Source organism: Schistocerca gregaria, chromosome 3, assembly GCF_023897955.1.
Source record: "Schistocerca gregaria isolate iqSchGreg1 chromosome 3, iqSchGreg1.2, whole genome shotgun sequence".
In the NCBI taxonomy this organism is placed as follows: domain Eukaryota; kingdom Metazoa; phylum Arthropoda; class Insecta; order Orthoptera; family Acrididae; genus Schistocerca; species Schistocerca gregaria.
The window spans coordinates 169,870,422-169,883,523 of NC_064922.1; the positions used below are offsets into that span (position 1 = coordinate 169,870,422).

General features: G+C 46.1%; 1 protein-coding gene across 1 annotated transcript in view; it reads left to right on the forward strand.

Moving 5' to 3' along the window:
* The first annotated feature begins 519 nt into the window (after positions 1 to 519).
* Positions 520 to 13,102, forward strand: part of LOC126354464 (15-hydroxyprostaglandin dehydrogenase [NAD(+)]-like) — a 44,997-nt gene continuing 32,414 nt past the window's right edge. Inside the window, exons 1-2 of the mRNA XM_050004162.1 lie at positions 520 to 602; positions 10,090 to 10,183. Of these exons, the coding sequence (XP_049860119.1) occupies positions 10,091 to 10,183 (93 nt within the window). The 5' untranslated portion in view covers positions 520 to 602; position 10,090. The remainder of the gene's footprint in view (positions 603 to 10,089; positions 10,184 to 13,102) is intronic.

The following is a 13,102-nucleotide window of genomic DNA, read 5'->3' on the forward strand; positions in this document are numbered from 1 at the left end:
GCTGCCATGAATAGAACGAACCTTGGACACTTAATGTTGCCCTGTTTTGTTACATTCAACATCAGCTGTTAGTCCTACTTGGTACGGGTCCTTCATACCTGAGACATATTCTAGGATGGGACACACGAGAGATTTGTAAGCAGTCTCTTTTGTTCAGTGACTGCCTTTACCCGGTATCTTACCAGTGGACAGAAGTCTACCATTTGCTTTACCTATGACTGAGCGTATGTGGCCATTCCATTTCATGTTTCCACTAATTGTTACTATTTATAGTTTTAATATGAAGTCTAGTGACTCGCGTACAAAAGCAAACACCGAAGAAGGCCCGTAGTGCGACAGAAGACTCAACGAAGGAGCAACTCCTTAAGCGCTGTCACACCAGACAAGACAGCGCAAGGGTTGCCACTTTTCATCTGAAACAACGCCGCTTTATCGGGACACGACGCCATGTTTACAAGATTTGACAAGCAAATAGCGGCGTCGCCACTATCTAACCAATCTCGATAGTCCCGTGTGAGGTGTCCGCGGCGGCCTATATAATCCCTTACGTGCAGACGGCAGGCGCGTACCTTCATCGTTTGAACAATACTACACCCAGGCAGGTAGGCAAGTCTTGTATCATTATCTCTTGGAACTAGAAAATAACGCACAATACGATTACGCTATCGATAAGTCCTTAATGTTTTAATTGGCATTTAAATTATGTCTTATGCAATACATAGTTCTTATGCCATACGTGCTCGGTTTATCGATATACGTTCCATTACCTTCTGTGCTGCGATCAATGTATGACCTTCAACTGCCTCTCAGTAATTCCCGGGACTACCTCGAAATAAAATACAAAGTGATATTAAAAACGTAAAATCGATTTACATTTCAACATACAGGTAATTCCTCCTCTCGTTAAACACTCGCAGCACCGTACACATTCTACAAGTTGGCGAAAGCTTCGAGTGAAAAGCATACCTGTTTCATAAAAACGTGTCCTAACATACTGGAGCCATAATGGCATCGTCAAATGCTAAACATAAAATTACAGCCAGCATCAAAAATGGTTCAAATGTCTCTTAGAACTATGGGACTTAACATCCGTGGTCGTCAGTCCCCTAGAACTTAGAACTACTTAGACCTAACTAACCTAAGGACATCACATACATCCATGGCCAAGGCAGGATTCGAACCTGCGACCGTAGCAGTCGCGCGGTTCCGGACGGAGCCCTAGAACCGCTAGACCACCGCGGCCGGCTGCTGGAATTCAGTATGCTGTTGGCCCACCCTTAGCCTTGATGACAGTTTCCTCTCTCGCAGACATACGTTCAATCAGGTGCTGGACGATTTCTTGGGGAATAACAGCCTATTCTTCACGGAGTGCTGCACTGAGGAGAGGTATCGATGTCGGTCGGTGAGGCCTGGCACGAAGTCGGCGTTCCAAAACATCCCTAAGGTGCTCTATAGGATTCATGTCAGGACTCTGTGTAGGCCAGTCCCTTACAGAGATGTTATTGTAGTGTAACCACTCCGCCACGGGCCGTGCATTATGAACAGGTGCTCGATCGTGTTGAAAGATGCAATCGCCATCCCCGAATTGCTCTTCAACAGTGGGAAGCAAGAAGGTGCTTAAAACATCAGTGTAGGCCTGTGCTGTGATAGTGCCATGCAAAACAGCAAGGGCTGCAAGCCCCCACTATGAGAAACACGACCACACCATAACACCACCGCCTCCGAATTTTACTGCTGGCACTACACACGCTGGCAGGTGACTTACACCGGGCATTCGCCATACCCACACCATGCCATCGTATCGCCACACTGTGTACTGTGATTTGTCACTCCACGCAACATTTTTCCACTGTTCTATTGTCCAGTGTTAACGCTCCTTACACCAAGCGAGGCGTCGTTTGGCATTTACCTGTATGCTGTGTGGCTTATGAGTAGCCGCTCGACCATGAAATACAAGTTTCTCACCTCCCGCCTAACTGTCATAGTACTTGCACTGGATCCTAATGTAGTTTGGAATTCCTGTGTAGTGGTCTAGATAGATGTCTGCCTATTACACATTAAGACCCTCTTCAACTGTCGGCGCTCTCTGTCAGTCAACGGACGAGGTCGACCTGTACGCTTTTGTGCTGTACGTGTCCCTTCAAGTTTCCATTTCATTATCACGCCGGAAACAGTAGACCTAGGGATATTTGGAGTGTGGCAACCTCGCGTGCAGACGCGTGACACAAGTGACACCCAATCACTTGATAACAATGGAGGTGCATGAGTTCCGCAGAACGCCCCATTCTGCTTTCTCACAATGTCTAATGACTACTGAGATCGCTGATATGGGGTACCTGGCGGTAGGTCGCAGCACAAAGCACCTAATATTTAAAACGTATGTTTTGGGGGTGCCCGTATTCTACTGATCACGTAGTGTAGGAGACAAATTCCACTTTATACTACTGGCCATTAAAATTGCTACACCAAGAAGAAAAAAATGGTTCAAATGGCTCTGAACACTATGGGACTTAACATCTGAGGTCATCAGTCCCCTATATCTTAGAACTACTTAAACCTAACTAACATCACATCACACACACCCATGCCCGAGGCAGGATTCGAACCTGCGGCCGTAGGGGTCGCGCGGTTCCAGACTGAAGCTCCTAGAACCGCTCCGTTACCAACGGACGGCACTAAGAAGAAATGCAGATGATAAACGGGTACCTACTGGACAAATATGTTATACTAGAACTGACGTTACATTTTCACGCAATTTGGGTGCATAGACCCAGAGAAATCAGTACCCAGAACAACCACCTGTGGCCGTAATAACGGCCTTGATACGCATGGCCTGGGCATTGAGTCAAACAGAGCTTGGATTACGCGTACAGCTAGCTGCCCATGCAGCTTCAACACGATACCACAGTCTATCAAGAGTAGTGACTGGCGTATTGTGACGAGCTAGTTGCTCGGCCACCATTGACCAGACGTTTTCAATTGGTGAGAGATCTGGAGAATGTGCTGGCCAGGGCAGCAGTCGAACATTTTCTGTATCCAGAAAGGCCCGTACAGGAACTGCAACGTGCGGTCGTGCATTATCCGGCTGAAATGTAGGGTTTCGCAGGGATGGAATGAAGGGTAGAGCCACGGATCGTAACACATCTGAAATGTAAGATCCACTGTTCAAAGTGCAGTCAATGCGAACAAGAGGTGACCGAGACGTGTAACCAATGGCACCCCATACCATCATCACGCCGGGTGATAAGCCACTATGGCGATGACGAATACACGGTTCCAATGTGCGTTCACTGCGATGTCGCCAAACACTGATGCGAACATCATGATGCTATAAACAGAACCTGGATTCATCGTAAAAAATGATGTTTTGCCATTCGTGCACCCAGGTTCGTCGTTGAGTACACCATCGCAGGGGTGATGCAGTCTGTGACGCAGCGTCAAGGGTAACTGCAGCCATGGTCTCCGAACTGATAGTCCATGCTGCTGCAACCGACGTCGAACTGTTCGTGCAGATGGTTGTCGTCTTGCAAACGTACCCATCTGTTGAATCAGGGATCGAGACGTGGCTGCACGATCCGTTACAGCCATGCGGATAAGATGCCTGTCATCTCGACTGCTAGTGATACGAGCCCATTGGGATCCAGAAGGGCGTTCCGTATTACCCTCCTGAACCCACCGATTCCACATTCTGCTAACAGCCATTGGATCTAGACCAAGGCGAGCACCAATGTCGCGATACGATAAACCGCAATCGCGATTTTCTACAATCCGACCTTTATCAAAGTCGGAAACGTGATGGTACGTATTTCTCCTCCTTACACGAGGCATCACAACAACGTTTTACCAGGCAACGCCGGTCAACTGCTGCTTGTGTATGAGAAATCGGTTGGGAACTTTCCTCATGCCCGCACGTTGTAGGTGTCGCCAACGGCGCCAACATTCTGTGAATGCTCTGAAAAGCTAATGATTTGCATATCACAGCATCTTCTTCCTGTTGACTAAATTTCGCGTCTCTAGCGCGTCATCTTCGTGGTGTAGCAATTTTAATGTCCAGTAGTGTATTTTTGAAAGTATTCCAGTCAACAAAGAACAGGATATAAACACTATCAGATTGTTTTCGACTATTTTTACCCCTACTTATTCGCACTCCCACCCATAGTGATAGTGGGGAATCTTACTCCCAGAGCAAGTCCCACGCAAAAAAAAAAAAAAATGACTGGTTGCAATTGCTTCAGGTGTTACTGAGCTATGCATCTATTTCGCCCCCTTTTCATTCCCATTCCTAAGGGATGAAGGTAGATTTTAGCCCAACACTGTTAATTTCCAGACAGTAACAGTAAAGCCTGATTCTTTAAAGAATCCCCTGCATAAAACAGGTTCTGATTTCTGATTATAAATGAGTTAACTTAGTTGATGTTAAGCAAGCAATCGAGAGGAAGTTGAGAACTGAAGAAGTATAACTCCATCGAAACAGTCTGGTGCGATATTTGTAGTTGTTGTTGTGGTCTTCAGTCCTGAGACTGGTTTGATGCAGCTCTCCATGCTACTCTATCCTGTGCAAGCTCCTTCATCTCCCAGTACCTACTGCAACCTACATCCTTCTCAACCTGTTTAGTGTATTCATCTCTTGGTCTCCCTCTACGATTTTTACCTTCCACGCTGCCCTCCAATGCTAAATTTGTGATCCCTTGATGCCTCAGGACATCTACCAACGGATCCCTTCTTCTAGTCAAGTTGTGCCACAAACTTCTCTTCTCCCCAATCTATTCAATACCTCCTAATTAGTTTCGTGATCTACCCATCTAATCTTCAGCATTCTTCTGTAGCACCACATTTCGAAAACTTCACTTCTCTTCTTGTCTAAACTATTTATCGTCCACTTTTCACTTCCATACATGGCTACACTTCATGCAAATACTTTCAGAAACGACTTCCTGACACTTAAATCTATACTCGATGTTAACAAATTTCTCTTCTTCATAAACGCTTTCCTTGCCATTGCCAGTCTACATTTTATATCCTCCCTACTTCGACCATCATCAGTTTTTTGCTCCCGAAATAGCAAAACTCCAGTACTATTTTAAGTGTCTCATTTCCTAATCTAATTCCCTCAGCATCACCCGACTTAATTCGACTACATTCCATTTGTAGTATCAGTGTAAAATACTACAGTATATACGACAGTAAAATATGATTAATAATAATGAGTGTTCCAGCAGCGAATGAGCAGCGCTGCTGCATGGCATTGGCAGTTGTCGCTGCAGTACTACTGGTTGTTCTTTGTGTTTTACTGTCCCTGTTGACACATATCGACAAAACGAATATTACACTAGACTAAATGTTGACCGCTCTGTCGAAGGGTCGGGGTCACGCAAAATTCCGCTTTAGAAATCACCCGTGACGCTGAGTATCGCCTGACAGACGTCATGAGCAGTGTTTGTTTGGACCGACCACAGCTACATGTTGCGAGTTAAAATTTTAATTTGCGGTAGGTTCCTATGGGACCAAGCTGCTGAGGCTATCGGTTGTTAGGATTACACACTACGTAATCTGACTTAAACTAACGCTAAGGACAACACACACACCAATGCCCGAGGGAGGACTCGAGCCCCCGACAGAGGGACCCGCGCGAACCGTGGCAAGGCGCCTTAGTCCGAGCGGTTACCCCGCGCGGCCATGTTGCAAGAATGAAATTTCAAATGTCTGCCAAAACACCAGATACAAGGAGCCTAACGACCCTTAGTAGGGACATCCTACATACAGTTTCTAACTTTAATGCGTGACTTATTGAGATAAACATTTAGCGTAAGATTATACCTCTTAATGAGCAGATTACGTACGTACAGCATTTTAAAATATTAAATTCGGTCAATAATTTTGTCAAATACTGAAAATCAAATTTTTGGCGCCCCTGGAAGCTGCTAGATACACATGCGGGTTAGTTAGCCGTTTGGTAATGTTGATCCGTTACTGTTACCTACTTTCAAGATCTTAAGCCAGTCTGTGCACCAATCGTCGATTCTATAGGCCAGAGCATATTTCCCAAACAAACCCCAAGGAACTTCCAGCTTTTTCTGCTGTACTACTTACAGAAACCAGATGGCACTTATAACAGTTGGGGGGCACGAAAGGTAAGCAGTGGTTGAGAAGGGTGTGATATTCAATCTCCAATGATATTCAGTCTGGTGTATTGTGCAAGCAGTAAAGGAAATAAGAGAAAAAATTCGGAGTAGGAATTAAAATCCATGGAGAAGAAATAAAAACTTTGAGGTTTGCCGACGACATTCCAATTCTGTCACAGACAGCAAAGGACCTGGAAGAGCAGTAGAACGGAGTGGACAGTGTCTTGAAAGGAGGATATAAGATGAACATCAACAAAAGCAAAACGAGGACAATGGAATGTAGTCGAATTAAGTCGGGTGATGCTGAGGGAATTAGATTAGGAAATGGGAGACTTAAAGTACTAGATGAGTTTTGCTATTTAGGGAGTAAAATAACTGACGATGGTCGAAGTAGAGAGGATATAAAATGTGGACTGCCTCTGGCAAGAAAAGCCTTCCTGAAGGAGAGAAATTTGTTAACATCGAGTGTAGATTTAAGTGTCAGGAAGTCGTTTCTGAAAGTATTTGTATGGAGTGTAGCCATGTATGGAAGTGAAGCGTGGGCGATAAATAGTTTAGAAAAGAACAAAATGCTTTCGAAATGTGATGCTACAGAAGGATGCTGAAGATTAGATGGGTGGATTACGTAAGTAATGAGGAGGTACTGAATAGAATTGAGGAGAACAGGAATTTGTGGGACAACTTGACTAGAAGAAGGGATCGGTTGGTAGGACACGTTCTGAGGTATCAACGGATCATCAGTTTAGTGTTGGAGGGAAGGACGGAGAGTAAAAATCGTAGAGGGAGACCAAGAGATGAATACACTAAGCAGATTCAGAAGGATGTAGGTTGCAATAGGTATTGGGAGATGAAGAAGCTTGCAGAGGATAGAGTAGCATGGAGAGCTGCATCAAACTTGTGTCTGGAATGAAGACCACAACAACAACAGCTGTCTACATTTGTCAAGATCAACAACGGCCCTGTAATACTCCTACGGAAAAATTCAAAGGTTTTCTTTATATCGGTCGATTTCGCCACGTTAAAAACGATGCGTTCTTTGACAGGATGCTGAGTCGTAAATCTACATTTATCTCCCCTTAGCTAGCTAGTTTCCTTGGTTTCATAATGTTACGACACAAGGTTAGCTAACGGCCGTTCGGTACGGCGTGCGACTGAACAGCCCACTTGTCTCGGTCAAGGTCAGGCTTGACAAGTGCGCCGAGCCTTCAGATTACGGAGGCGTGGCTGGGAGGCACGTACGCAGCGGCTGCCAACACGTCGAACGCTCTGCAGTATCAGTCTACCTTCGTCATCTATTCGTTACAGTCGGTTACTACGGACGCGAAGGCCATAGATTCGATTCCCGGTTGCCACGTAAGACTTTTATGCTGTCGTAAGGACTCTTTCGTGAGACCAAATGATAAGATACTTCAGAGAACAAGCATAGAAACTGACAAGCAAACTGTTTTTTTATGAAGCTTGTGGCCACACGACGTCCTGCAAACCTGGTTGCCACCCGTTCTCCAGATATGCGTCGGCACGCCTCTCGATAGCCAGTTGTGGTAAGAAAGACGGACAAAACAAGAAGAGGTGCAGATACGGAAAGGTGTCCGACAAGGTTGCGCACTATCCCCTGTTATCTTTAACCTCTACATCGAAGAGGCGCTGAAAAAAGTAAGAGAAAATTCACAGACAGGTGTAGTAATTCATGGCCAACGGATAGATATGATAAGGTATGCCGATGATATAACTGTCCTAGCTGAAAGTGAAGAAGATCTTGTAGTCCTACTGAATAGAATGGATGAAGTTATGGGGGAAGAATATAATATGAGAATTAATAAAGCAAAAACAAAAGTAGTGGCATGCGACAAGAAAGATCAGTGAAAGTCCAAGTTCATGTAGGCAATGAACTGCTTGAACAAGTTGATAAATTTACTTATCTGGGCAGTAATAGTACCAGGGATGTAAGGAGTTCGGAAGAAGTGAGAAGTAGAATTGCTCAAGCAAAGGCTGCTTTTAACAGGAAGAAAAACATCTTAACATCTAAGAGCATCAACCTCGAAATCAGGAAAAGATTTTTGAAATCGTATGTGTGGAGTTACTTGCTCTCCAGTATGCGTCACCTGTCGGGTCACTGACTCCCGCCACGGGGCAAGGATTATCTGTACCTTACTGGAATACTACGGTTGGCCACCTATATGGCGCTGCCGTAGGTCAAACGGATATCAACTGCGTTTTTTAAAATAAGGACCCCCATTTTTTATTACATATTCGTGTAATACGTTAAGAATGTTTTAGTTGGAACACTTTTTTCGCTTTGTGATAGATGGCACTGTAATAGTCACAAACGTATAAGAACGTGGTATCACGTAACATTCCGCCAGTGTGGACGGTATTTGCTTCGTGATACATTACCCGTGTTAAAGTGGACCGTTTACCAATTTCTGAAAATGTCGATATCGTGTTGATGTATGGCTATTGTGATCAAAATGCCCAACGGTCGTGTGCTATGTATGCTGCTCGGTATCCTGGACGACATCATCCAAGTGTCCGGACCGTTCGCCGGATAGTTACGTTATTAAACGAAACAGGAAGTGCTCAGCCACATGTGAAACGTTAACCACGACCTGCAACAAATTATGATTCCCAAGTAGGTGTTTTAGCTGCTGTCGCGGCCAATCCGCACATCAGCAGCAGACAAACTGCGCGAAATCGGGAGTCTCAAAAACGTCGGTGTTGAGAGTGCTACATCAACATCGATTGCACCCGTACCACATTTCTATGCTCCAGGAATTGCATGACAACGACTTTGAACGCCGTGTACAGTTCTGCCACTGGGCACAAGAGAAATTACGGAACGATGACAGATTTTTTGCATGCGTTCTATTTAGCGACGAAGTGTCATTCACCAACAGCGGTAACGTAAACCGACATAATATGCACTATTGCGCAACAGAAAATCCACTTTGGCTGCGACAAGTGGAACATCAGCAGCCTTGGAGGATTAATGTGTGATGCGGCATTATGGGAGGAAGGATGAATTAGCGCCTATTTATCGATGGCAATCTAAATGGTGCAATGTATGCTGATTTCCTACGTAATGTTCTACCGATGTTACTACAAGATGTTTCACTGCATGACAGAATGGCGATGTACTTCCAACATGGTGGATGTCCGGCACATAGATCGCGTGCGGTCGAAGCGGTATTGAAGAGCATGTTTCATGACAGGTGGATTGGTCGTCGAAGCACCATACCATGGCCCGCACGTTCACCGGATCTGACGTCCCTGGATTTCTTTCTGTGGGGGAAGTTGAAAGATATTTGCTGTTGTGATCCACCGACAACGCCTGACAACATGCGTCAGCGCATTGTCAATCATTACCGAAGGCGAACTACCCAAATGCATTGAGGTTGACGGACTTCATTTTGACCATTTATTGCATTAATGTGGTATTTACAGGTAATCACGCTGTAACAGCATGCATTCTCAGAAATGATAAGTTCACAAAGGTACATGTATGACATTGGAACAACCGAAATAAAATGTTCAAACGTACCTACGTTCTGTATTTTAATTTAAAAAAAACCTACCTGTTACCAACTGTTCGTCTAAAATTGCAGCGCCATCTATCACAATGGAAAAACGTGGTCCAACAAAAACATTCAGTTTTCTGTACATAATACACGAATATGTAATAAAAAATGGCGGTTCCTATTTAAAAACGCAGTTGATATCCGTTTGACCTATGGCAGCGCCATCTAGAGGGCCAACCATAGCGCCATTTGGTTTACCCTTTCGAGCTAGACAAGATTCGTTCTTTGTAGTTTTTTCGTTTGACGCTTATTTGGTGAGATTTTTGGCCCGGTCACGATCAATGGGCCACCCTGTATATATTTATGCAACTATGTGTTCCAGAGTTGTCAGAGAATCGTTTGCACCCTTCTCGTCCTGCGGCGCCGCACAGAGCACTTTTCTCGTGTTGCAGGATGGACCCCTCTGGCAAGGTGGCGCTCATCACGGGAGCGGCCGGCGGCCTGGGCAGAGCCTTCAGCAGGGCGCTGCTGTCCGCGGGAGCCAAGGTTAGTGTGTGTGTGGGTGTTTGAGTGGGCGTGAGTCACGTGTTCACAGGTCACGTGTTTGCTGCGTCTGGATCAAGGCCGAGGAAAGCGTGCAACGTCCGCACCGCGCTGATAAGCCACGCTGAAGAACGCCTCGCGGGATGTGCAGTGTTGCGCAAGCCACCGATGTGTCCGCAACAGCGCCGACCTTCTTTACACATCTGCCATTGTGCACCAGACGTCAGAAGGCTAGCACCTCGTTTTCGTATTGCCGGTTTGTGTAGTCGATGTTGTTAAGTCGCTCTTGTGGGGTGTCATTCGACTCGTAGGTTATCCTGTTATCAAGTACCTACGAGGGTAATCCCAAAAGTTGGGTCTCCTAATTTTTTATAGGTACATAGACCTGTTTATTTCTACAATAGTTTACATCAGTTTACAACTCGAACATTTAGCTATTTTTCGACGTAATCACCATTTCTGTCGATGCATTTTTGTAGACGCTGTGGCACTTTTTGTATGCCCATGTCATACCACCTCGCCGCCATGCTGTTCAGAAAGTAATGAACCTATTCTTTCTCCTCGTCGTAGGAGCTGAATCGCTGGGACCACAATTAACGCTGACAGGTACTGTGAGACTCTGAAAAAACTAAAACGGGCAATTCAGAACCGGAGAAGAGGAATGTTGAGCAAGGGAGTACACGTTCTCCATGACAACGCTCGCCCACACATCGCTCGGCAAACCGTCGCTCTCCTGCAACAGTTTCAATGGAACACAATCACCCACACACCCTCTAGAACTGACTTGGCGCCCAGTGACTATCACCTGTTCCCTAGGTTAAAAGAACACCTGACCGGAAAGCGATTCAGCTCCGACGACGACGTGAAAGAAGAGGTTCATAACTTTCTGAACAGCATGGCGCCGAGCTGGTATGACATGGGGATACAAAAACTGCCACAGCGTCTACAAAAATGCATCGACAGAAATGGCGATTACGTCGAAAAATAGCTAAATGTTCAAGCTGTATACTCATGTAAACCATAATAGAAATAAACAGGTCTATGTAATTATAAGAAAATAGGACACCTTACTTTTAGGATTATCCTCGTACAACAAACGAAGCCTATGTTCATCTGTGAAAATGGACTAGATAACCAACCTGAGCTATCAGTAATAGGAATCTAACCTGCACAACACTGTGTGCGTGTTATTTCACTGCCGTTTAAGCCCTCACAGATCGTTACACGAAAAACTTAAAACTAACGTTTGGATAAGGTATCTGATGCGTATTCAAATGGTTCAAATGGCTCTAAGCTCTTTGGGACTTAACATCTGAGGTCATCAGTCCCCTAGACTTAGAACTACTTAAACCTAACTAACCTAAGGACATCACACACATCCATGCCCGAGGCAGGATTGTAACCTGCGACAGTAGCAGCAGCGCGGTTCCGATCTGAAGCGCCTAGAACCGCTCGGCTACATCGACCGGCGAGTGCGCATCTGAATATGAAAATCTACAGGAACAAATGAACCTATAAGAATGAATAACTGAGCTATCTGATTGTGTATTTGAATAAGAATTCACAAGTGATACAGAATCTGACTTGTGCAACGGAATTACTGGATTAGAGTACATCACATTTTGTGGTGTGTCAGTGACTCTGGTTTGCCCTAAGTTTTGCACTCACCTCTTTAGATGGCTGCCTTTTTCCAAGCGGTTTACGGCAATTCGCAGTGGCATGCAGCAGCAGCGGCTAAAGCTATGGTTACTAAGAATGAATTTAATAAAAAGGAGTTTACTTGGGACCTGTTAACTACTAAATAACTTGTAAGATGGGATTTCATAAATTAAGTCTATTTTAACACCTCAGAAATCAAGACGTGTCACGCTGCCCTCACGTCGTTGATGGCAGATCTTACCACACTCAAAGCCTGATTTCATATACACTCCTGGAAATGGAAAAAAGAACACATTGACACCGGTGTGTCAGACCCGCCATACTTGCTCCGGACACTGCGAGAGGGCTGTACAAGCAATGGTCACACGCACGGCACAGCGGACACACCAGGAACCGCGGTGTTGGCCGTCGAATGGCGCTAGCTGCGCAGCAATTGTGCACCGCCGCCGTCAGTGTCAGCCAGTTTGCCGTGGCATACGGAGCTCCATCGCAGTCTTTAACACTGGTAGCATGCCGCGACAGCGTGGACGTGAACCGTATGTGCAGTTGACGGACTTTGAGCGAGGGCGTATAGTGGGCATGCGGGAGGCCGGATGGACGTACCGCCGAATTGCTCAACACGTGGGGCGTGAGGTCTCCACAGTACATCGATGTTGTCGCCAGTGGTCGGCGGAAGGTGCACGTGCCCGTCGACCTGGGACCGGACCGCAGCGACGCACGGATGCACGCCAAGACCGTAGGATCCTACGCAGTGCCGTAGGGGACCGCACCGCCACTTCTCAGCAAATTAGGGACACTGTTGCTCCTAGGGTATCGGCGAGGACCATTCGCAACCGTCTCCATGTAGCTGGGCTACGGTCCCGCACACCGTTAGGCCGTCTTCCGCTCACGCCCCAACATCGTGCAGCCCGACTCCAGTGGTGTCGCGACAGGCGTGAATGGAGGGACGAATGTAGACGTGTTGTCTTCAGCGATGAGAGTCGCTTCTGCCTTGGTGCCAATGATGGTCGTATGCGTGTTTGGCGCCGTGCAGGTGAGCGCCACAATCAGGACTGCATACGACCGAGGCACACAGAGCCAACACCCGGCATCATGGTGTGGGGAGCGATCTCCTACACTGGCCGTACACGTCTGGTGATCGTCGAGGGGACACTGAATAGTGCACGGTACATCCAAACCGTCATCGAACCCATCGTTCTACCATTCCTAGACCGGCAAGGGAACTTGCTGTTCCAACAGGACAATGCACGTCCGCATGTATCC